Genomic DNA, 23,927 nt, shown 5'->3' on the forward strand with positions numbered 1-23,927 from the left:
ACTCAGAAATTGTAAACACGTGACCCTCAATTGATACAAGGGCCAAGGCTCAAGTTTCGAGGTTTAGAATATATAGGCCTAAGAAAGTAGGAATGGAAATAGCATCCAAATCTTCAGTCATTCAATAATATAAAAAAGAACTAAGTTTATTCAAGTATTATCAAGAAAACAAGAAAGAAATATGAAAGCCTAAGTATAGGGTAAACAAAGTAGCTTAAATGCTGCTTTACATTCCACATCAGTCTACCTTTCCGGTTGAGCCTCCGTTTAGAAGCCCTTCCTTCCCGTCAAGCTGGAGGAAGCCACCAGCATTGCCAGCAATGCCGAGGATTCCGCCACGGATTCCGCGCTTATGCGCTCTCCCCCGGGCAACATATGTCACGCCAGCGATGGACAGAATTAGGAGGATGACGAAGAGAATAGGGTGACCTGTGATGAATGCGTGGGAGACGAAGAAAATTGACTCAAAGGTGCCGATAGTAGACTTGGGCGTCAGCTTGGGAGGGTTGGCAATGACGAGAGGAATGGTTTCAAGAATGGAGGTTCGCGAAGCCATAATGGAAGCACCACTGGAAGCAGTATCCCAGTAACGGCGGTTGTCTTGGTCGTTAATAATGACACGCTCGCCTTTGCTCACATCGATGCCATAGGTAGTTCTCAGCCAGCGCTCCCAGAAATCACCATCAACCCAGGCAAACCTCACTTGCTTCTTATCGTCCTCGCGAATGGAGACGTGCATATTCTTGGCTGCACGCAACGCACGCTGATCATTGCGATCCTCTGCCTCTTCAATCCGCAGCTGTTTAGCATCCCGTAGCTCTTGTCGTTCCAACTGGAACAGCTGCACTTGTTTATCCATCCACTCAAGCGCCGCATTCTTCAGCTCGCGCTTCGCTTCAACAAACTCGTTTGCACGGCTGCGACTTAGAATACCGAGTACCACAAACTTGCCATCCATAAGCTCGCGCGCATTAGAGGCCGTAAGTTCGGGGACAATGGGGAGCCAAACGGTCTGCATCCAATTGAGAATTTGTCGGATATCCCTCATATCTCTAGGGGCGATAGGATTGTAATAGTTCGCACGCCCACTTCGAGAGACGAGAAGGCGGGGCCAGGTGGAAATTCTGAATCTTTCAGCGAGAGCAGCACTGTCTGTTTTCACCAATTTCGCGTGACCGATGAGCGGAAGGGCGAGACGTTCCAGAGCCTCGAAATCTTCAGATACTGTTGCATGATCATAGAAGTACAAGAAAATCACATCTTCTGTTTCTTCCAGAGCCTTGAAAGACTCGGCGTCGACATCCTGAACGCCGTTCCGGATCTCAACAGCCTTTTTGGCGTAGCTGACCAGGTCGCCAAGACCTCGAAGACCGTTGTACTCCACTCTCTCTGTTCCGCGGAAGAAATACATGGTGGGGAATGCAGTAACACGGGCATCTTTGCAGAGTCTGCGTTCCACCTCACAATTCACTTCGCCAACGTTGAGTGTGTGTTGCATCTCTTTGGCCATTTGTGCCCAATTAGGGGCCAACGCCTGGCAATGGTGGCACCAGGGAGCATAGAACTTTATAAACCAGGGTTCATCAGTCGGCGTGACAAGTTTCTGAAAGCTCTCAGCGGTAAGAGGAACAGATATTCCCAGAGGATTCACTGGCGCCTTGGCCTTCTGCTTCGACTTCGGAGTAGCGTCTCTCTCGTTGGCCGGATTCTCAAGGGCCATCTCGGCAGCATGTTGAGCAGCTTTCTCATTATGTTTCTCACCGGCCTTGACGCCAGCCTCGGGGTCCTTGTCCTTGGAAGCAGCGGTATCCGGGTTCGCCTTGGTGTCGACTGCCTTATCACCGGGTTCTGGTAGCTTAAGACCTTTCGCGGGGCGTGACCCAGGTTTGATAGCTTCCAGCTTCTCCTCAATATACTCACTGAAAGCCTCCATTGTTTTCGCTCCATCATATTGTTCGACTTGCTTCCCATCATGGTATAAAGAAAAGGTTGGGTAAGCGTTGACTTCGAGCTTCTTGCACAAATCACCGTATGCCAGACAGTTCATGGCGGCAAAGTGGAAGTTGTAAAAGCCCTCGAACGAGTTCAGAGACCGGCTGTCAGATTGTTTAGTAGAGGCTGCGGAGAGCGGATTCGAAGTCTATTTTTTTCTGTCAGATAAAAACACACAAAAGCACACTTTAGATGCTCACATAATAAAACTCGTATAAAGTCTGCCACGTGGGTGCAATCGCTACACAGTGAGGACATGCCGGAGAGTATTGCTTGATGAACCTAGTGAGATGTCAGCCCGCCTGCTCAGTTTGGGTCTGGGAGTCGGTATGTATGCGCACCAATAACCATCTTTAACCGTTTCCGCAAAGTTCTCAGGAGTTAGCTCCTTCATAGGCGGAACCTCGATGCCATTGAAGAGCGTCGGTGCCGAGTCATCAGAGTCAGCCCTTTTCACGAGGCGTTGGGCCGGGGTTGTCCCTTCAGAAGGAGCGGCAAAAGTCGGGAGGGAAAAGAGTGAAAGTAACGACCATGTCAATAACAAGACGCGCATTTTGGGGAGATGTAAAGGTTTATGGCCTTGATGTTGTCTGATAATAACGAGAGTGCGAGTAAGGCGACTTAGTTCGGATTTATTCAAAGGTGGCACATGGGGGAAACAAAGGTCGAAGGCGGGTCGATCGAAAAAGATGCGCCGTACAACCGCAATAGCAGAAGGCGTATGTGAGATCTCAGAGTCGGCAATGTCGACAAATATGCGGAGTAATCCGCACGCCCTCAGACGGAAAGACTTGAAAAGAATGTCTGGGATAAACGGGGGTGAGGTTAATCTCCTTTGCTAGGATTCAGACGAAGTGGCCGTTGCTGCCTCAGGCCCTGGAACGCTAGTTTCTCCGCCCCGATGGCACCTCAACCTTGTACTAGTCCCGACGTACCCTATCCCGTGCGCAAGAGAGACTCTCATTCGGCATCCCTTTCGGGTCAATTCCTTTTTTTAGTTCTTATATACACTAAATCACGATGAGAGCTGCACTTCGGCTGCTGGCCAGCGTCAAACCGGCCCGGTACTTGGAACCCTTCACTCCGACCGGTTTGACGGGTTTGAACACACACCCAAGCCCTCGTCCCACCCTGATCTACCTCTACACATCTACACTGGAGAAACTCAAGGCCTTCCCCGAATCCTCCGCCTACCGCCAGGCCACCGAGGCATTGACCCGTCACCGCTTGCAGATCGTCGAGTCGACGAAGCCGGCCGGATACGAAGCTTGGTTGGAACGCGTGAAGAAGGCCGTTGCCGCCGAACCCGAGCGATTTGCTTCCCTACGTCTGGCAGACGGTTCCTATGCTGCAATCCAACGTGACGACAACAGCGACAACCCCCGCGGAGAAGAGTGGGATGGAGAAAAGTTGGAACCAACTACGGAAGGCCCTGCTCGCACGCCGGAACAACAGGCGCGCTGGGAGAAGGAACTTGAGGAAGCTACCTCCTCTGCTGCGGACGCCGAATCGGACTTTCACACTAAACAGATGAAGTGGGAGAATGAACCGGCCCTGGACGCTGACCAGTAAGTTGATCTGCTTTGTCCGAGTTGAAGAGCGACAGACTGACAGAATCTTTGCAGGATCGCCGAAATTGAGAAGAAAATTGGTGCTGGCCTCATTGAAGAAGTCATTCAAGTCGCCGAGGGTGAATTGAAGCTTGTGGACGAGCTGTACAAGTCAAAGTCGTAAGTTTTCATATGCGACCCCTGATAGCGGATTATTTGTCCTAACTGACGCCTTTGTAGCTGGGAGGAGCTTGAAGAGAAGCCTAGACCTGGTCAGTGGACTTACTTTGAACGCAAAACGGATTAAAGGATTGTTGCTATCATGAATGATCAATAGAATCACAAATTACATGTACTTATTAGCCGACGGTGTCCATTGGGTTGGACGCAAATGTGACAATTATACTTTTTGTAGTCACATATACTCCTTGTTTCATTTTAGTTTGTGTTTGCTGTTTTCCAGTCCACTGAATTGCAGATTTATACTCTCATGAGAGCTCGGGCTTCGCAATTGACTCATTGCTGCACTTATGAAGTCGGTACCGCAACCAGCAAGGTCAAACATATAGAATGAACCCGGCTCCATGTGGTTATCGCACCTGCTCGCTATATGATACTGGTGACGCTGGAGCCAGAGATGACTAGAATCGTAGGCGGTGAGAGGAGCATCGCTAGGTCGTCCACTGCGGATGGGCGATTTGGCGGGATTATTGCCGTCTCCTTGTGGACACATCGCTGGAGTCCCGTCGACGTTCTACAAGGCTTCGCCCCTCGGCTGCTCTCCCTCGTGCTTATATTTCGCCGTCGAACTATACTTTTGCCGAAATTTTTCTGCAATCCCGGGCTGGGCTGTTAGAACGGCTCGTGGCCTGGCTCCCCTCCCTGATCAATCACCTCCGACGCCGCACATAGTTGCGATACTCCTTCCCCCCTCACAACATGAGATTGGATATCAAGGTACGGCATTGACTTGAACATCATGATTGCATATTCTGGAATAATTGGCGATTTTTCTGCTGCTTATATTCACCGCGATTGGGAGCTCCTGCTGACAAGGGCATTGAATCCAGAGACAACTCTTCGCTCGCTCGGAGCGAGTGAAGGGCATTGACTTCCACCCGACAGAGCCATGGGTAAGTTTTTTTGGACATTTTGGGGCTTGCATCATGCTAACGGCCATAGATTTTGACAACATTATACAGCGGTTCGTGGCTGAATTTCAGCATGTGCGTTTTAGTTATTCATGCTGATCAACATGTGTAGGTCATGTATACATATGGTCTTATGAAACTCAGGTAGGTTTCCCGCTCAAAATATACCATTGGTCGATATCTGACTGCTCCTTTTACTAGTCGATCATTAAAACCTTCGAACTTACCGATGTCCCTGTCCGAGCTGGGCGATTTATCGCTCGCAAGAACTGGATTGTCTGTGGTTCAGACGATTTCCAGCTTCGCATCTACAATTACAACACCTCCGAGAAGATTGCCTCATTCGAGGCGCACCCAGATTACATTCGTTCCATCGCAGTTCATCCGACACAGCCATTCGTGCTTACAGCTTCCGACGACATGACGATTAAGTTATGGGATTGGGAGAAGGGATGGAAGTGTGTGCAGGTGTATGAGGGTCACAGCCACTATGTGATGGGGCTCGCAATCAACCCCAAGGATACAAACACATTCGCTTCTGCGTGTCTGGATCGGACTGTTAAAATCTGGAGCCTGGGTTCACCGCACGCCAATTTCACGCTCGAGGCCCACGAAACGAAAGGTGTTAACCATGTTGACTACTACCCGCAGGCCGATAAGCCGTACCTTCTCACTACTTCGGATGATAAGACTGTAAAGGTCTGGGATTACACGACAAAGGCACTCATTGCAACTTTAGAAGGACACACGAGCAATGTCTCTTTCGCCTGTTATCATCCTGAATTGCCTGTCATTATCTCTGGGTCTGAAGATGGAACCATTAAGATATGGCACGCCAACACTTATAGACTGGAGCAATCTCTGAGTTACGGCCTCGAGAGAGCTTGGTGTGTTTCATACCAACGCGGCAAACAAGGCGTTGCACTTGGCTTTGACGATGGTGCTGTAGTAGTGAAGATGGGCAGAGAAGAACCAGCTGTTTCCATGGATGGTTCCGGAAAGATTGTGTGGGCGCGGCACAACGAGGTAGTTTCCACCGTCATCAAGGGTGGAGATGCCAGCGTCAAGGATGGAGCACCGATTTCTCTTCCTACCAAGGATTTAGGCTCATGTGAAGTGTACCCTCAGACACTGTCACACTCACCCAATGGGCGCTTTGTTTCCGTCTGTGGAGATGGCGAATATATCATTTACACCGCCCTGGCTTGGAGAAACAAGGCTTTTGGGCAAGCTTTGGACTTTGCTTGGGGCTCAAAAGATAACAGCAACGACTATGCTATTCGCGAGTCGGCTACTAGTGTCAAGATCTTCAAGAACTTTAAGGAGGTGAGCGGCGGCCTCGATGTAGGTTTCCAGGCCGAAGGCCTTACGGGCGGTGTTCTGCTTGGTGTTCGAGGACAGGGGGGTATTGGTATGTTTGATTGGGAGACGGGAAACCTAGTTCGACGTATTGAGGTTGAGCCGCGGAACGTAAGCGTGTTCCCTGAAACATTCTCGTCCTATTGGCAGCAAGCTGATATTTTCAAATAGGTCTATTGGTCTGAGTCCGGAGAATTGGTAACCCTTGCTTGTGATGACACATTCTATGTTCTGCGATTTTCTCGAGAGAATTATATCAACGGGTTGAATGCGGGTGAGGCTGATGAGGATGGTGTTGAGTCTGCCTTCGAAGTTGTTACCGATGTCAATGAATCTGTCAGGACAGGTCAATGGGTCGGAGACTGCTTCATCTACACGAATTCTACGAATCGCCTAAACTACCTTGTCGGCGATCAAACGTATACGATTTCGCACTTTGATCAGCCAATGTATGTTCTGGGATACCTACCCCGTGATGGCCGAGTTTATGTTGCAGACAAGGACGTCAACGCCGTCTCGTTTGCTCTATCTCTCAGCATGGTCGAGTATCAGACTGTCGTGCTCCGTGGAGACATGGAACTCGCAGCGGAGCTGCTCCAGGACATCCCACAGGACCAGATGAACAAGGTGGCACGGTTCCTCGAAGGTCAGGGATACAAGGAATTAGCCCTGGAGGTTGCAACTGATCAAGAGCACCGGTTTGAGCTCGCCCTTGCCCTCAACAACCTCGACATTGCCCTTGAAATCGCTCGTGCTGCTAATGCGGAACACAAGTGGAAGATCGTTGGTGATGCTGCTTTGTCAGCATGGAATTTGTCCCTGGCACAGGAGTGCTTCATTTTCGCCAAAGATGTTGGCTCTCTTCTGCTACTGCATACTGCTAGTGGCAACAAGGAAGGCCTACGAACGCTGGCGTCACAAGCCTCCGATGCTGGCCTCCACAATGTCGCGTTCTCTACCCTCTGGTCTCTCGGAGATGTCGATGGTTGTATCGACCTCCTCGTCCAAACCAACCGTTTAGCTGAATCTGTCCTCTTTGCCCAGACATACAAGCCGTCCCGAGCCCCGGAGCTTGTGGTCAAGTGGAAGGAGTCGTTGGAACAATCTGGAAAGGCCAAGATCTCTCGGCTCATCGGTGTCCCACCTGGCGCACCGGGCGTGCCCGCGGATGATGACTTGTTCCCAGAGTGGGAAGAGTATCTTCGACTAGAGAAGGAAGGCGTTGTTACTGAGCCAGTATCATCGGGCTCCCTTATTGACGTTGATGGGGAGGACGCTGAGCCTGAACCGGAGACGAACGGCACGCAGGAGGTAGAGACGGAGGCATGAATGCTTTTACCTGGGTAGAGTTTAATGTGGGCATGATTATTTACACTGCTTTGTAGCTGCCTAGGCGGACTTGCGAAGAGCTTCATGGAGAGGAGGATTTCACAATGTGGCATTTTGAAATGTTAATACTCAGCTAAAACTCGCTTCGGGGAGCGCTTGTTTTCTGTATCGGATATCTGGTTGTCTTAGTTTCTCTTCCCCAAATATTATATTTACTTGTCTCGAATTAAATTTCTGAAGTGCTTCTTGCAACGTGTCGGTTCACTTGTAATACTCACGACTCATCGCATATGATCTCCAGATATTGTTGCTTTGGCATAGTCGTGTTTTGATGCATCTTTTCCTCAGCACGTGTTTCGGGGTTGAGCAGCAGAGACGGAATAATGTGCTGCTGGATATAGTCAATAGATTAGCAGCATCTACTGGGGCAAGATATCTCTTTTAATGATATGTTGCAAAAGTCCCAGGAATATGAGGACTTAAACGATTTTCTGCTTGCAATGTCTTACCAAGATCATACTGCACTTCACCACTGTATAGTCCCATCGGCCTGCTTACCACATCTCCAAAACTGAAACAGATATTACGGCTCTCGCTTGGTAACCATCGCGATCCATACATCATCCCAAACTTGATTTGCGGTATCGTAGAGACCATTTGGAAAACTGCTGCAGCGACTAAGACTGTCTCCCGTAATTGCAGATTGGGGCAACTGATCACGATGTGATAGTTTGCAATTGATCCCAGCGCATTGCATTCTTGTCTGTCTCAGAAGATGAGCCTGCGCTTGAGTATCGGTCTAGCCTTGTAACTGAGACTGTCATCTCTCGCAGAAATGCGCATATCCAGCGTGGTTCTTAATACGAGCGCGTGATTTGGGGCTCAAGGACAAAGTATTCTTAAAGTTACAGAGATGCTAGACTGACAGACATTTGGCCGCTGAAGCTGAATGCTACATACTAGTCATTTCAGTCTCAGGGTCGTTCCAACCTCCGCTGTTGAGACACTCAGACAATTGTGAGGCGCATAATAGCATAGCTAGCTATCTACAGCGGTTTATCTTAATCGACTCTCGGCCTAGGGCTCAGGCAAGTTTAGTAGTTGATAACTATGGCATACTCACTCCTCAACACTCGGGACACGGCCAGTCCTATGGTCTTTGTGGAGTGATGGCTCAGTGATGTTGTATCACATCCGATCACGCAAGTGACGAGTCTGCCGATACGATCTATTCAGTTTGCTATAGTTGAGCACATCGCTTTGTTAAGCGAGACACCTGAGTTGAAAAATCTTAGACGATAATATGAACAACTCGTTGTTGATCTATGAACCGGCCATTTCAATACACCCATACTTCCGCAGATCCGTAACTTGCTTGGTCCCTCCTAGTGCGCAAGAAACCCACCGGGGGAATGAAAAAGGAAATAACGTAACAACGAAAGAGAAGGAACAAGAACCACGGCAACCATAGAAACAGGAGCGAAATCGAAGTGATTCTCTAGACGACATGGGACTATTGGAAGATGATGGATCAGCTCCGTTTGAGAAACAGCCGAAATGAATTGTTTGCTCAAAGCGAATGTGTGGTTCGGGAAGCCAGGTTGAATAGATCAGACCAGCAGATCGGGGGAAAAAAGTTTATGTAGTTCGGTTGGCAGCCGAGGCGACAAGTCTTGGAGCAATGAACATAGACATGCAAACGGACACGCGCCTTAGGTTACAGACCGAAACCGGAAACTGCGCAAAGCCCCAAGGTAGACAGATGTGCAGAAGACATGCGAGAAATGAACGCGTAGGGTCCTGCCTGGATGTATCTTCGATGCAAGGATAAAACAAATTGATGAAAGGCAACTCGCTCAAACTGAAATCACTGCCACATACTAATCCAATCAGAAAAGGTATCCGGAAATAAGTAGGACCGGGGCTTGGAAAATAAAACGACGACAAAGGTGGCAGGATATGCATAGGCAACAGGGAAATGCAAGGGTAGATCGGAAAGGTCCCTATATCTCGAAGCCTGTCGTGTGCGGTTGGCTTAGCCAGACCGTCGCGGATGTTTAAAATCGAGAATCCTCAGGAATACTGGCGAATGCTGGATCCTTGACACTGCCGCCTGCATCGCCGAGACCAGCAACGGGACGGTTGTAAGACCACCCCTCGAATTGCTGTTGTTGAGTCGAAGATAACATGGGGCCATCCACATATGAATCTTTTGGAGCCTCGGATGTAAACTCGGCATCGAAGTTTTTAGTGTCGCGGGCATCAGCCTATATAGCTGTTAGTACCGACAGTGATTGTTTCTAGGGGCGCATAATTGCTACATACCACATTGGGCCTGAAACTCGGCTCATACTTCCTCTGGAGCAACTTACGCCAATCGATGTTGGCAAAGAAGTGGTGAGATTTGATTTCCGCGGCACCATTGGCACCCAGTCGGCGATTAGGATCACGGTCAAGAAGTCGAGTAAGTAGGTCTCGTGCAGCTGGGGGCACGATGTCACTGCTTGGGAAGGTCAAAGGTTCTTGAAGGATCTTTCGGTACATATCATTTGTGTTCTCGTCATAAAAGGGTGGGAGACCCGTCAACATCTCGTAGAGAAGTACGCCCAGAGTCCACCAGTCGACAGTCTTGGTGTAACCTTGACCGAGGAGGAGCTCTGGTGCAAGATACTCCGGAGTACCGCAGAATGCTGTACCTCATTAGCTGTCTGGAACGCAAAGGGACGCTGAATGTCCTACTGTTTGTCCGATCCTCGTCTTTCATGTCGAGTTTGCACAGTCCGAAGTCGCACAAAGCGATATGTCCAGTATAGTCAAGAAGGATGTTCTCGGGTTTCAGGTCGCGGTAGATGACCTTGAAGCCATGCAAGCACTCGAGGGCGCAGAGCAGCTCGGCGGTATAGAAACGAGCACGGTTAACGTCGAATCGCTGTTCTCGTTGAAGGTGATGGAACAGCTCTCCACCATTCACAAAAGCCAGAACAAAGTATAGCTTCTCAGGTGACTGGAAGGAGAACTTGAGAGGCACGATGAAAGGATTGTTAATCTGCGCAAGTACGGATCTTTCGGCGAGAGTGTGCGTGACTTCCGACCGTGAAATGATGTGTGCTTTACGAATGGTCTTGAGAGCATAGATACGGCCCGTGTCCTTTTTCCTGTGGATGTGTAAGTTGACGAGAAATCAATGAGCAGGAGGAGTTTGATGAGTACGCACATAACCTGCATGACCTTTCCGAAGCTGCCCTTGCCAACAACCTTGAGCAAATCAAAGTCCTCCAATTTCAGGCTGCGGTGCTTGCTCTCAACAAAAGACACGCTAATTTTGAGGGAACCAGAACCGAATTGGAGGTCATGCCATTCGGCACCGACTTGCCCAAGTGCGCGTTCCTGTTCGGCGTGAGCGGCAGCCGCCTTCTGGTTGTCCTTTTTGCTCAGTTTTGGGTCGTCAATGTAAGGCTGGATTTCCTCCTCGAATCGAGGGTGAACCTTGACGGCACCCAAAAAGATATCATCGTTCCGGCCAGCACCTGGCCGAGCGGCAGGGTTGCGGAGGTATAGTTGAACATTCAGATCAGTCTTTCGAGACACATCGAACTTGAATGCGGTGTTGTCGCCTGCCCAAAGGGGGTTTTCTGGCGTCCCTGAGACAGCATCGACGAAGACTTGATTCTTATCAAAATCAAGAAGGGCGTACGGAAGGTACTTGGTCGAGTACCGACCGTGAATGGTGGGAGCCGCGTTGATGCCAGAACTTGTGGATTGAGGACGGTTGCTCGGCACAAACGAACTGGACTGCGAATGCGTCGAGTGAGAAGATGAAGAACTAGGGCGCATCGAATAGCCATTCTGAATGTGTGAACTGAAAACTTGCTGATAATGCTGCGGAAGAGCGAAGCTGCGACCTTCGTGTAGGGTGACTATCAAGATTCCGGGCTTTACGGGGGCCACGGGAGGAGAGACGAGTGCTTCCGAGGCAGCTTTACAACATTAGATACACCAGTTCTGAAGACGGGACTCGAACATACCAATTCCATTGGAGGAGGCGCTCGAGGAAATAGTCGGAGTCTGTGCAGCGGCCTGTGGTTCCTCGCCAGAATCACCCTTGATAGTAGATGTGGAGGAGGAACGTGTAAATGTTTGTGTTAAAGGAGCAAGGTGCGTCTCCTTGAGCTCTGTCAAAGTACAAACAATGTCAGTTCCTATATCGATAAAATAACGAAAATTGGACGGAGATATGGGAGACCAACTGAACATACTTTTAGTGAGCTTCCAGGACATTGTGAAGGCGGCGGTCTGGTGTATCAAGGGAGGGGGTTGATCCTAGAAAGACGAATTCAAAGCGAACCCGAAGTTTGTTCACGAATCTCGGGTGGAAGAGTAAAGTGAGAAAAGAGAGCGGAGATAGACGGCTAAAAAGAAAAACAAGAAGAGACGGATAGAGATCAAAAGAAGACACCTCTTCGGCGCTGACAGTTAACGGAGAAATGAGGAGATGCAAGACCGCCACAGCCACAGCAGTCAGCAGTAAAACGCAGCGACAGGGACGATCAGGAACTGGTACGAGCGATTGAGACCCCAACAAAAGAAGCGAGAGAAAGACAGGCCCGCTTGTATAGACAGGCGAGCGAGCAAAAATATTCGATAGGCCTAGAGAAGCATATCTAGACCTGGTAGTAAAAAGGGTAGAGAAGCGCGAAGGAACGAAGCAGCAGTGACTGATCGGTTTCGGGAGAGTTGAGAACAACTGAGACGGAGGCTGAAGAGGGGAAATCGACGGCTTTCCCGAAGGGAGCGAACAAAGAGGGGGGCAGAGGCGGGTGAGAGCAGCCATTGATTGGGCTGTCTGTGGGTTGCCTGGGCTGGGAGGCGATACCTGCCTTGTTTCCAAGGCATTTTGCGCCACAGGGGCTGTACTCCAGGCTCCGGACTTGATTTGCAAGAGGGATTCGTAACCAGAGCACAGCCACCGCCTATGGGACGTCGCCCGCCCAGGACTGAGTCTTGGGCGCTGGTTGAAGGAACAGGACGAATAGTCGCATTCAGCATCATTATTCGAGACACCAACACCACGATAATTCGAGCTATCGAGTCCAATAACGACTTCTATTTTCGGCGATCCATTCCAGCCCTACGAACCACCGTCAATCGCTGACCTGCTGCATATCCACTTAGTCAGCTGCGGAGACATCAAGCATCCCTTTATCTGGATATTATCTGCGGCCATTGACTATATTATTGACTCGAACTCGCTAAACCGCCCTCTATCCGCACCGGAGGGCGTGTAATTTTCGTCGAAACGGATCAGGGTATCGCGGAGGATGAAAGGCTCTCGGGATCGATGGGTGTAATACGAAAGAAGACCGCTACGCGCGGTACAGAAGCCGGCACCAAATATCACTGCGATGTGTGCTCTGTGGACGTCACTTCTACTGTAAGAAGCTCAACCCAGCTGCAAAAGTGTTCTTTGTTTCGTCCCAATCTTTGTTCCTCCCCCTCCGGGCCCGTCTTCATTGCTAACCCCGTCGTGCGTTAGGTTCGCATATCATGCGCTCACCCATCTTGCCCTGAATACGACCTATGTGTGCCATGCTTCGCGGCCGGAGAGAAAACAAAAAATCATGACCCATCTACGCATCCGTTTCAGGTTATAGAACAGAATTCGGTACCCATCTTCCAAGAAGATTGGGGTGCCGACGAGGAGCTCTTGTTGCTGGAAGGTGCTGAGATCTATGGCTTAGGTTCGTGGGCCGATATCGCAGACCATATTGGTGGATACCGGACGAAGGAGGAGGTGCGCGATCATTATTTGAGCACATATATTGATAGCCCCAACTTCCCATTACCTGAGCGCGCTGATCCGGAGGATACGCGTCTCCAAGACTCGATTTCCAAGGAGGAATTCCAGGCTCGGAAGAAAAGGCGCATTGAAGAGCGCAAAGAAGCAGCTAAAGCTGCTCCTCCTACCACACCGAAGCAGAAGCCTACAGCTAGTGTACCCGCTTGTCATGAGGTGCAAGGTTACATGCCGGGACGACTGGAATTCGAGACGGAATTTATGAATGATGCTGAGGAAGCTGTACAACACATGACCTTTGAGCCTGGTGCGGGCGAGACGCCTAATGGTGAAACCGACGCCGAGATGGAATTGAAGATGACTGTCGTCGACATTTATAATACGCGCCTTACGGCGCGAACAGAGCGCAAGAAAATATTGTTTGAGCATAATCTCCTCGAGTACCGGAAAAACACAGCTTTAGAGAAAAAGCGCACAAAGGAGGAGCGAGAGTTACTAAACAAGGCAAAACCATTCGCACGGATGATGAACCATGAAGACTTTGAGGAATTCAACAAGGGCCTGGAATACGAGCACAATCTCCGCCTGGCTATTGCACAACTTCAAGAATGGCGGCAAATGGGAATTGCTGATCTTAAGGGCGGCGAGAAATATGAGCAGGAGAAACAACAACGAGCTCAGCGGCTCATGCCACAAGGATCATTCGACAGATTTGCGAGCACACGGCCCAAGCAGAATCAACAACCTGAGCAGCCTACCGCCGCCAACCAACTAACAACCCCAGAACTCCCATTACGGCTCCAAAAAGTCGCTGACGCGTCTTCTAAGGCGCAAGAACCTAATGTCCCCATGAACGATTTCGATCGTATGTTTGCCGCGAACGGTGACGGACCGGCCACTCCTCAGCCCCCCAAAACTAAATTTGTCGTTCAGCCCTTGAACGGGGTGATTCCGTGGAAACTGGAGAATGAAGGCGCGCCGGACCTTCACCTGCTAACAAAGGAGGAAGTGGAGCTCTGCGATGTCCTTCATATTCAGCCGAAACCCTACTTGGTGATCAAGGAGACGCTATTGAAGGAATCAATGAAAGCTGGCGGGAGCTTGAAGAAGAAAGATGCTCGGGCTCTTTGCAAGGTATGTTTTTTCTTCACACATATTCTATAGTACCGCCATACACCACTAACAACTTGCCCAACCAGATCGACGGCAATAAGTCAAGTCGAATATTCGATTTCATGGTGCACAGCGGTTGGATTAACAAGGGATAATGTACGCTTTGTGGCTTTTGCGCAATGTGGAAATTATCCTAGTTCGACTCTTGTATATATTATACAGCGCCAGCGAGAGGAAGGGATGGGGAGTTGCAGGCGTTGGGACACGAATCATTACGAAGCATTGAATGTAGAGGCCAAGTCTGATAGCCTTACAATTTTTATCAAATATCATTTCAGTCTGGTTAATCACTATTAGTTCAGATGAGCCGTAGACGAAGATAGATAGGACATTGGATTCTTCCCCGCAACTCCAACTCCAGCACCGGCCTTAACCCAAAGGACCTCGGTAACCTCAACTCCCTATATCATAGCCACCTAACCTCTACCCAGACGTTGAGGCAGAAACTCCTTGCCAACTCTCCCAAATACATATTACTTGCAACCAAAAGAATCAAGAGGACGATGCCCTTCAAAAGCCCACCACCGACTCCAGCCCACAGCACCCTAACCTTCCCCGCACCTACAATCCTCCTCGTCACGCTCTCCCGCCCTAAAGACCTCAACTGCATCAATTCAACCGGCCACAATGAGCTTCACGCAATCTGGGAGTGGATGGACGAGGAGCCGTCACTTCGAGTCGGGATTATAACTGGTGAAGGGAGAGCGTTTTGTGCCGGGGCTGATTTGAAAGGTACATTCTGTATTCTTTAGTTACTCGTTTTCGACACCGTATGAGCACTGATTTTGCGGGGATATTGCTAAGGCGTTATATATGATTTGGAGCAGAATGGAATGCTAGCACGCAATCTTCAAAGCCGCGCAGTCCTATGCCCTCCAGCGGTTTCGGGGGCCTTTCGCGCCGGAACGGGAAGAAGCCAATCATCGCTGCTGTGAATGGGTTATGTCTAGGCGGAGGGTGTGAAATGATCACGAACACGGATATAGTGATTGCATCCGAAAAGGCATTTTTTGGGTTTCCGGAGGTGCAGCGCGGGGTGGTCGCTTGGGCCGGGGCGTTGCCGCGGATTGTGAGGACGGTTGGAAAGCAGCGGGCAATGGAGATGGTGCTTACTGGGCGTAGGGTAGAGGCGAGGGAGGCGGAGAGATGGGGTTTTGTGAATGAGGTTGTTAGTGCAGAGAAAGTCGTTAAGAGGGCTGTTGAGGTTGCGCTGCAGATCGCGGGCAATAGTCCTGACGCTGTGATTGTGAGCCGGCAAGGGGTCAAGATGGGATGGGAGGGAGTTAGTGCCGAGGAAGGGGCACGCCTGCTTGTTGAGAACTGGGAGAAGAAGCTGAATGCTGGCGAAAATATCAAGGAGGGTCTGAAAGCTTTTGTCGAAAAGAGAAAGCCGGAATGGAAAGAGAGTAAGTTGTAGTATAGGGTCAACTCGATATCATGATCATCAATTCATTAGCTTAGTGCTCTGCATCTAAGCGATTACATACAAATCATAACGCTAAACCGAAATTTCCATAATACATAACCCCATGCCGAGACCATATTCGCCGTATCCCATGCACAATCAAGTTCCGTCCTGCGGCCAGACATGTTCAACGTCGTTTGGAGAAGAAACTCGCCTGGGGATTTTCAAATCCGTGATCGAGTCGGCTCCCTTCATGGCAGTGAGTAAGTGTGTGTTCGAAACGCGATAAGGGAGGGTGTAGCTGTGACAACGAGGCGCTGAGACAACTTTGCCGGGGTGTTGATCCTACTTGGACTCTTGTTGAACAGTTCTCACACGTTCAAGCACGTGGGAATACAGAGGGTGATCCTTCTCGAGCTCAGTCAACTCGCTGGTAGCTTCCTCGGCCGTCTTTTCCTTGAGAATCTTAGCGAGTTCTTTGCTCTCTTCGTCTCCCTCAACGTTCTGGAAGCGGAGAGCCTGCTCGATAGCGCCGAGGAGAGCATCGAACTTGAGGCCGCGCTCAGCAAGCTGGGAGGCAGGTCCAATGAAGCGTTCGTTACGGGAGAGCTTGCGCAGTGGGGCCCGACCCACACGCTCAACGCCGTCCTCGAGGTAGGGGTTGGAAATACGGCTGATGATCTTATCGACATACTCCTTCTGTTCTTGCTCAGAGATGCCGTGCTTGTTAATGATCAGAGAGGCAGTCTCGTCCAGGACCTTGTGGACATTTTCACGGATCTTCGGGTCGTGGAGAGCATCGGCAATAGTCTTCTTACCGGCAAGGTGGCCATAATAGGCAGTCGTGGCGTGTCCGGTGTTGACGGTGAACAGCTTGCGTTCAATGTAGGGGTCGAGCTTGTCCACCCAGTGGATGGCGGAGACGTCGGGGTGCGCGACGCCCTTCTCCTTGAAGGGAGTTTGCTCAACCACCCATTCCCAGTATTTCTCGATCCGGACGTTGAGTCCGTTGTTCGGGGGCTGGTTAGGGACAATACGGTCAATGGCGCAGTTGGCAAACACGGCACGCTCGTTGATAATCTCAGGCTTGGCCTTCTTCTCAATATGGCCGCGAAGGGTATCGGTGGCGTTGATAGCGTTCTCGCAAGCGATGACAGTGAGAGGGGTGGGAACATTGCGAGATTCGAGACCCTTGGCAATGACGGGAGCGATGAACTGGAGGACCCGCGGTCCAACAGCGCAGGTCACAATATCGGCAGTCGCGATTTCTTGGACGACATCGGCTTCATGAGACTTGGAGTTGAGTGCGCGGTAATTAGTAATTTTCTTTGTCTTCTCGCCGTCTTCGCTGATCTCGGTGATCTCGTATGAGGGAGTGTTCTGAATTGAAGTGATCAGGTCGTCGACAACGTCGACGAAGACGACTTCGTAGCCAGCCTCATGGAGGAACTCTCCAACGAAGCCACGGCCGATATTCCCGCCACCGAAGTGAATAGCCTTGCCCATTGTGAGAGGATGTGTTATGCAAGGGTTAAGAAGTGCTCAAGTGACCTGGCGTAGGTATAGTAGGTATAGGTGAGGTAGTAGAGAGAAGAGGATGGTATGTGTCTTGGGTTGTGTTGTGTTATGAGGATGGTTGTGAAGGAAGGAGAGTGTAACTTGACTGGGCGGGGAACGGGTTATATAGACTTCTGAAGCAGAAGGCAGCCAAACAAGGAAGGCACGATGGAAGGGTAGAGAAGAAGCGTTCACAGTGGACCGGTGAGTCGAAAGAGAAGTGAGACTTCCAGATTGAGGCCAATAATGACCGAGATGCAGCCTGAAGTGAAGGTCATAGCCATACTGTGGCTCGGGGTGGGGAACCGGTCGTTATCCACAGCCCATTGCATCAGGATGGAGCACCAGACCATTCAACCGCCCTTTGATTGGCACCTTTGAACTACGCAGATCTGGGGTCTTGGAAAACAGGATTACTCCTTGCTCGAAATACTACCATTGTTGCCGACACTATTGCCTATCAACGCCTTGAATATGCAACTGGGCTAATGCCATCATGTCTGCCCAGTCACAGCCGCCGCTTGTACGACGTTCTGTGCTGCCCGACGAGCCCCTGGTTGTGTCGGAAACTGCAACCGTCGAGCCGGAACAACGAGGCAACTGCGGATCCGAGGCTGGCGTAGCGTCAGATATAGCGCACTGCGATTTCCTACTCTTGAAGTATGCAGAGTATCTATTACTATCTACTTGGAGTAAATACCTTCAAGCATCGAATCCACGCACGCTGTCGGATCATGACGTCCGTATCTAGATGTGCTTTGAAGATTATGACCCACCGTTTGCTGCCTTGTTATCTTTATTCAAAGACGTCGTTCAACTTGAAGTGATAACATGTTTACTGGTACAGAGAAGTTGAGACTCAGGTCGGTGTCGTCATCTGCCGTTAGACTGACTCCACTTGTGACATAGTTGATGCCTCAGGCTGCAATTTACACAATAGCCACAACAGCCTTTTTGACTTCATGCAGCATTCTTTCTATCCATAGCGCGTGTCAGCCAGAAAGACAAGAGGCGCACCCTCCTCGCTATGACCCCTTGAATGCTGCGTGAAAACTTGTAACCTTGCATTTCCCAATCTATCCAAGTATCCAAGTACGCACGCTTTCTTTGACATGCATTCGGGGGTCTTCTGTGGGTCTGTTTCTCTCGCAACTACAGCCAATCCCGAAACAGTTCTGATCCTCTTCAGGCCACTCTAACGGGCCCATCCGAGGCCGTTCACAATAATGGTCTCCATCGAGCATTCGATTCGCGAGTTGGGGATCAATTCTTTCGTCTTCCTTTCCGTTCGCCGGGTTTCGTTCTCATACGGTCCCATCTCTCCTGGCAGTATCCGGGCTCTTCTTTCCAGGATACCATACGATTCTCTATTTGCAGATCGTCGATGCCGCTTCGCCAAGTTACCGCCGCCCAATCCCATCGTGAGACGGCAATTGATCCCGAAACCACCCGCTGCCGTTGATAGCCTCACTCATCGTGGCATGTCGCGCTTTGATGACCCGGAATTGTCCCCATTAGTGCCTTTACCACGGCTTACTCCGCTCCGTTAGTTCAAATTCGTCCAATCCAGCGAATTGAATGCCATCCTTGCTTCCGATATTGGTCCGCCAGGAACTATTAGCCACAAAGAACGAGCTTGACGCCCATTTTTTGGGTTAGTTTCTATGGAGGACAAAACCCCTCTTTGTCGTTGGCTGCCCGAAGGGCAGTGTTACCCTTCCCGGGCTTCTGCGAATACCCTCGATTCGAACCGGAGCAGTCACGGCCGAATCCAAGGATCAAAGTGCGAGAAATGCGCCATTTTGATGGATTGGTTGTTATCTCGGTATGCTAGGGCTCTGGGAGAAACGGGAGGAAGGATAGGGACGGCATCGTCGTACTGGATCCATCGCAACCAAAAGCATCACGGCTTAGTGACAATTCTTGGAGCCATTTTGGTCTTCGCGCTATCTGACACGGCGACCAAAGCTGTCAATTGCAGTGGGCCGTAGAAACCGCTGTATTTTCACGAGCTTGCGAGGTGTCATAACAAGGTCAGCAGTCGTCCTATATTTTGCGCTCTCTAAGTTGGCGGAGAATCTCTCCCCTGCCCTGGTCAAGGACAGACGTCCACAGAGATGGCTCCAATCATCACATTTGTTTGTATTGTCTGAGAAAGAACACGCTCAGTGTTCTGCCATGGCTGAAGGCAGATGATTGATGGTTATCACACAGATTTCATTATCAGGGCTTGATGGATCTCCTGAGCAGGAGGATATCAAGAAGTTCTCCGCGCAACGTAAGTGATCGCGCTTGTCTATGGCAGGTCGTCACTATACAACGGTGGCAATTGGAGTTCCCATGGAGAGGAGACCCCTTTTATGTTTCAGTGTCCTGCCTAACTGATGGCTTGCTGCCTTACATCATTGCGATGTAATCATATTCTACCTGGTTCTATGGCGCAAGCCCAGGGTTCTAGGCTCCGACTTTGGAAGCCACAATACCTGGAAAGGCAAAGGCGTAGAGATAGCTCGTCATGTGGCCCTCTGAGACTATCAAAGATCTTATCAAGCGTTCATCGTGAGTATGTGGTTTAGCATGCCCGCCTCCCATATTCCCCAGCTATGCTCCTCAGTTACAGGTGCGGCCCGTATACCACGGCCTAGGAATAATGTGTCGTCCCAGGCATGTCGGCATCAAGTAAAGAAGGGTATTCGCAGTTGCTCAGGTAACTCAAAGAGCCAACTCGTCTGACACTTTGCTTTCCATAGAACGGACCAACGCGTGATCATAAATCGTTAACAACGTAGCAATCGCAAACAAACGCCCATTTCTGCAGCCACCATGGAAGTCCAAATGTTCTTAATGGCAGGAACGACATGAGCCACCCGCCAATCTATAATCTCATGGACACGTCCATCATTAAATGCTCTCCATGTTTTCCACCTGCATGAAATAGAACCGCTCCAGAACTTCTGGAACATGATCTGACTTTGACTCCTCTGCAAGGTTGTATATTGCGGTTATATATTGCGATTCCAAGAACGCGAAAATCAGATTCTATTGGGAGAGCTATAAAAGCAATAAGGCCTTGCAAGTTCCATGGCCTAAATAGCGTTTCCTGCATAAATATACCAAACACCACCCTAATTAACCTTGACTGCCGGCAATATTCGCGGCGCCGGAACATTCATGGGGTTCTAGGAAGTTCAGCGTAGCATACTCGCAGATGAGGTAGCACATCTGCGGCCAGGACGTACTTCATGGATGGAATATGTTGTGGTTATTGCATCTATGAGATGGCGGGCGACGACGCTTCGCGCAGTATTGGCACTTGCATCGCTGACCGGGGCCAGGGCCCGATCTGTTGGGGGATCGCACGTTGCAAGATTGCATCTGAAGCTTGATTAATTCATCTATTCCAGTATCAGGGTCATAGCAGGCTAGACTGGGGAGATAGAACTGAGTGCAATGGAAAAAGTGGGCGGAATGCTACTTACCTCTATGACTGCAATAATTGACAAGGTGAGTTGTTATGTCACTTTTTTGCTGGCCCAAAGATTTGACCCAAGGCGAGATCAAACGATAACGGGAGGTGTTCTTGTATCTGAAAGTGTCAATCCTGTAGAAAAATCTCACGGTCTACCGTATACTAGGTGTTTATGATCCAGGTAGCACTGTGTCTAGTTTAGTACCCACTCCACGACCAGGGATGCGATTAGGCGGAAGATCCCATCCACTTCGCTCCACAGATCAACGTCGCCTGCATGAACACTGGCTCGAATATGTGGTGTCGTTAGGCAGTTGTCTTTCAAATTTATCTTGAGTTTGTCTTGGCGATCGTGTTCGTGGTGATCGTGGTGTTCGTGGCAATATGTTCACACGCATACGTAGCTGACGTCGTACTATAGTTTCTAGAGTCTAAGGCGTAAATAGGATGCCCTAATAGTAATTGCTTACGAATGTCTATAGAAACAGCACGTGAAAGCGCATACATCTAATCCAGATACTCAACACCGTGATGGGGCATTCTTCACTGGTAGGAAAAGAGGTTAATAGCATATTTACATAAAAATGACCTTCGGAGCTCCATAGTCAATATTATTCCTTAGACCCAGAACACCAGCTCTACCATCAATATTACTCTCCTCAGACCGTGCCAGCACAATAACCCGGGACAACTAACCATGCTCGAGGTGCTTCAGTATTATGCCTGAAACAGCATTAATACATACACAGGCAGGCCATCAGTCTGACCTAAATGCATCTCTTGGAACGCGGCAGCCCATCTTAAGCCTCAGCAGCACTGTCAATGCTCGATACTTGCTTGTTTCATGCTTCATCCACATAGTCCAGATTATAGGATATCTTCCTCAAGCAGAGGTGTGGAGAGCTGAACAGTCGGGCCCAGTCCTTTGATATATGCCCGACTTTAGCAGATTGGAAGCTCGATGCAAGGGCCACTATGGACTGCTTAAGAACCGCAAGTCTGTAGATCTACGCCCAATAGACGCTGCCAGGTATCAGCATGACATCGGCATCGGCTCTCTCTCAAAGAAGAGTCCTGCATTACTACAGCGCTTTCATGGGTATGAGTACTTGATGATCAGCCGGAGCACACAATAACCATTGATGCCCAAGGCTATGCTAACGAGTTCTGGAGGCGACGAAGTTTAGAGGGACTTTTTGTTAGGTGCAACAATATCCTAAGCCCATGCTCAAGCTCTGAGCGCCTGGACAGGGCCGAATTGGTCATATCTAGAGAAGACATCCTCTTCGGTCTCAGAAAGAAGACGCGAGGTCAGGTGGGAAATGCTTGCAAGGATAATAGACCAGACCCCGCCGCTGCTGTTGAGTGAATGACTCGGGCTATAAAGGTACTAATAGGAAGAAGTCAGCATCTGCTGTTAACGTCTTCTGGACTGATGAATATCTGTGCAGCATCTTAATAATTAATGTACTACGAGGTTGGGGAAATTGTGGTGGAGCGGGGTCTACAGAACCAAGAAAGCACCCCCGCCCATCTGCAAATGGAGTCAGCCATTCTGACTCTGGCACTTCGTCCAGGACTGGGAATATCTACGAGCAAATTACGCAGCTACTGCTATTATTGAGCCTAGTCTACCCCGTGCGGAATTCCTGGCTTGCGTCAACGTGCGGTTGATAGATTAACCGTCACTTCCTGCGCTCAGCTTCATCTATAGCATTCTTTGCTTAGAAAGTTCTAGTCTACAAGGTTGCCTGTGAGGATTGGTTGATTGCTAGAGATGACTGATTTGGTCATTTGGTCATTTTGGTCTTTTTCAGTGAGACTGAGTAAATGGCGTACGGGGATGATGCATGCACTCCGTAGCTATATTTTTACTGTATTTTTTTTCTTTTTAAATTTTGGTCCTGTGCAGGACTACGCCGATCTTTCCAAGTCCCTGTCGATACTTACTACTCAGAGGCCTCGCACTTCGGCATACCGATAGGGTACTCCTGTAGGATGTATGTGTATATGCCATCGAGAGAAATAGACTCGTGCTTGCAAAAGAGCGCGAGGAGACACACCAAATGTAACTCGTCAAAGTCCATTCGGCCCTGTATACGACCGCCTCGATGAAGATGGCAAGCTTGAGCACAGCATGCGGCTTCTCAGTAATAGCCACATCCCGTTATAATCAAGCCTACCTTGACCGGCATTTCATCGCCACTCCAGTTGTCAGTCCTCCGGCTCCAGTCACCCCACCCAACCCCGTACTATCGGCACCACTCCGATGTCTTCACACCACGCGACTCGTCTCGCGCCTCCGTTTCGCCAAGCTGCCATCCTATGGACGCTGAATTTTGGAGCGGGACCGCCTGAGTGCGCAGAAATTCTCCGGAGACCGGGCCCAGAGCTTGCTTGCTGGGGCCCAGTTCGGGAATCCGGTCGTCACATCGGGGAAAGGTCGGGATATGTGAATCATCGTGTAGCTTGCAGTCTACAGACTCTACACCGTACGGTGACATCGGCATAAGTATGCCGTTGTGTCATTTGCATGAGTCGGATGGCCCGTATTCTTGGCACTCATGAGCAAGGAGAAAGTTGGCATCGGACGGGCGAACCGGCAGCCACTTAGTCTATTGTACGCGCAGGCGTCATGATACCGTCCCGCCATGTCGTAAGGTGCCCGGAACACTTCCAACCGTAGGGGAAAACTCATGGTCAGTTTTCCCGCTGGCTCCAGGCTGCCAAATTGAGTATACTCAACGTACGTCACTTCGGAGCTAGAGTAGGTCTTGGTTAGGCTAGGTCAAGCCACAAGTGTGCTTAGCACTGGAAAGGATTTGGCGCACGGGTGTAGGCGCAACCTGCTTACGAGCTTGTAAAGGTTAATCCTTCATGGCCGAGCCAAGTACGTACGGCAAGACTCCTTCGGGATCTCGGTCAACGGCATGGTCCATGGAGCAGTGGGCGTGCGTTCCTTGGACATGGTTATATGTCGACGATCATGACAGTGAACGCTTGTTAACAAATTGACCTGTCCCATACGACGGAGTAAGGCCGTAGATACCAATGGACAGCTAAAAGGCATATGGGCTTTGTCCACGATACCGTCAAAACGGTCATTTCTTCATCCGGCCGAGGAGAGGTTGGAACTCGGATCGTCGGG

The 23,927-nt window shown here is 49.9% G+C and overlaps 6 protein-coding genes across 6 annotated transcripts; 3 read left to right on the forward strand and 3 right to left on the reverse strand.

Moving 5' to 3' along the window:
- Nucleotides 1–125: 125 nt before the first annotated feature.
- BDW70DRAFT_128794 (putative disulfide isomerase) lies at nt 126–2,789 on the reverse strand (the record flags this gene model as incomplete). The annotated part of the gene is made up of 3 exons (XM_073735493.1): nt 2,334–2,789; nt 2,193–2,274; nt 126–2,140 (listed from the first exon to the last, which is right to left on the reverse strand). Coding segments are annotated over exons 1-3 (2,191 nt in total), but the record flags the coding sequence as incomplete, so codon positions are not given.
- Nucleotides 2,790–2,950: 161 nt separating this feature from the next.
- Nucleotides 2,951–4,068, forward strand: BDW70DRAFT_92937 (complex I NDUFA5 subunit family protein). The gene is made up of 3 exons (XM_073745208.1): nt 2,951–3,560; nt 3,618–3,722; nt 3,783–4,068. Exons 1-3 carry the CDS (start codon nt 3,013–3,015, stop codon nt 3,847–3,849), a joined length of 720 nt encoding a protein of 239 aa, XP_073599563.1. The 5' UTR covers nt 2,951–3,012; the 3' UTR covers nt 3,850–4,068.
- A 199-nt stretch (nt 4,069–4,267) lies between these two features.
- On the forward strand, nt 4,268–7,624 carry BDW70DRAFT_128797 (coatomer subunit beta'). The gene is made up of 6 exons (XM_073735494.1): nt 4,268–4,499; nt 4,613–4,675; nt 4,725–4,746; nt 4,806–4,837; nt 4,895–6,163; nt 6,224–7,624. Exons 1-6 carry the CDS (start codon nt 4,482–4,484, stop codon nt 7,379–7,381), a joined length of 2,562 nt encoding a protein of 853 aa, XP_073599564.1. The 5' UTR covers nt 4,268–4,481; the 3' UTR covers nt 7,382–7,624.
- Nucleotides 7,625–9,164: 1,540 nt separating this feature from the next.
- BDW70DRAFT_92958 (serine/threonine-protein kinase) lies at nt 9,165–11,843 on the reverse strand. Its single transcript, XM_073745209.1, has 6 exons — nt 11,638–11,843; nt 11,407–11,553; nt 10,596–11,358; nt 10,121–10,536; nt 9,707–10,071; nt 9,165–9,648 (listed from the first exon to the last, which is right to left on the reverse strand). Exons 1-6 carry the CDS (start codon nt 11,657–11,659, stop codon nt 9,439–9,441), a joined length of 1,923 nt encoding a protein of 640 aa, XP_073599565.1. The 5' UTR covers nt 11,660–11,843; the 3' UTR covers nt 9,165–9,438.
- Nucleotides 11,844–12,719: 876 nt separating this feature from the next.
- On the forward strand, nt 12,720–15,765 carry adaB (chromatin-binding transcription regulator ADA2; the record flags this gene model as incomplete). Its single annotated transcript, XM_073738727.1, has 4 exons — nt 12,720–12,812; nt 13,026–14,309; nt 14,792–15,080; nt 15,176–15,765. 4 exons carry the CDS (start codon nt 12,720–12,722, stop codon nt 15,763–15,765), a joined length of 2,256 nt encoding a protein of 751 aa, XP_073599566.1.
- Nucleotides 15,766–15,772: 7 nt separating this feature from the next.
- Nucleotides 15,773–17,529, reverse strand: BDW70DRAFT_128801 (mannitol-1-phosphate 5-dehydrogenase). The gene has a single exon (XM_073735495.1). The coding sequence runs from the start codon at nt 17,257–17,259 to the stop codon at nt 16,099–16,101; it is 1,161 nt and encodes a 386-aa protein (XP_073599567.1). The 5' UTR covers nt 17,260–17,529; the 3' UTR covers nt 15,773–16,098.
- Nucleotides 17,530–23,927: the final 6,398 nt, after the last annotated feature.

Source organism: Aspergillus foveolatus (assembly GCF_047715535.1).
Source record: "Aspergillus foveolatus strain CBS 279.81 unplaced genomic scaffold BDW70scaffold_5, whole genome shotgun sequence".
NCBI classification, from domain to species: Eukaryota; Fungi; Ascomycota; class Eurotiomycetes; order Eurotiales; family Aspergillaceae; genus Aspergillus; species Aspergillus foveolatus.

Excerpts from the sequence above, each read along its gene's own strand:
- BDW70DRAFT_92958 (XM_073745209.1), bottom strand. The coding sequence starts at position 11,659 with ATGTCCTGGAAGCTCACTAAAA. Across the intron at positions 11,554-11,637 it reads GTCCTGGAAGCTCACTAAAA|AGCTCAAGGAGACGCACCTT; the intron begins GTATGTTCAGTT and ends GTACTTTGACAG. Across the intron at positions 11,359-11,406 it reads CGCCTCCTCCAATGGAATTG|CTGCCTCGGAAGCACTCGTC; the intron begins GTATGTTCGAGT and ends AATGTTGTAAAG.
- BDW70DRAFT_128797 (XM_073735494.1), top strand. Across the intron at positions 4,747-4,805 it reads TTTGACAACATTATACAGCG|GTCATGTATACATATGGTCT; the intron begins GTTCGTGGCTGA and ends CAACATGTGTAG. Across the intron at positions 4,838-4,894 it reads TATGGTCTTATGAAACTCAG|TCGATCATTAAAACCTTCGA; the intron begins GTAGGTTTCCCG and ends TCCTTTTACTAG.
- BDW70DRAFT_128801 (XM_073735495.1), bottom strand. The coding sequence starts at position 17,259 with ATGGGCAAGGCTATTCACTTCGGTGGCGGGAATATCGGCCGTGGCTTC.
- BDW70DRAFT_92937 (XM_073745208.1), top strand. The coding sequence starts at position 3,013 with ATGAGAGCTGCACTTCGGCTGCTGGCCAGCGTCAAACCGGCCCGGTAC. Across the intron at positions 3,561-3,617 it reads CCGGCCCTGGACGCTGACCA|GATCGCCGAAATTGAGAAGA; the intron begins GTAAGTTGATCT and ends GAATCTTTGCAG. Across the intron at positions 3,723-3,782 it reads GAGCTGTACAAGTCAAAGTC|CTGGGAGGAGCTTGAAGAGA; the intron begins GTAAGTTTTCAT and ends ACGCCTTTGTAG.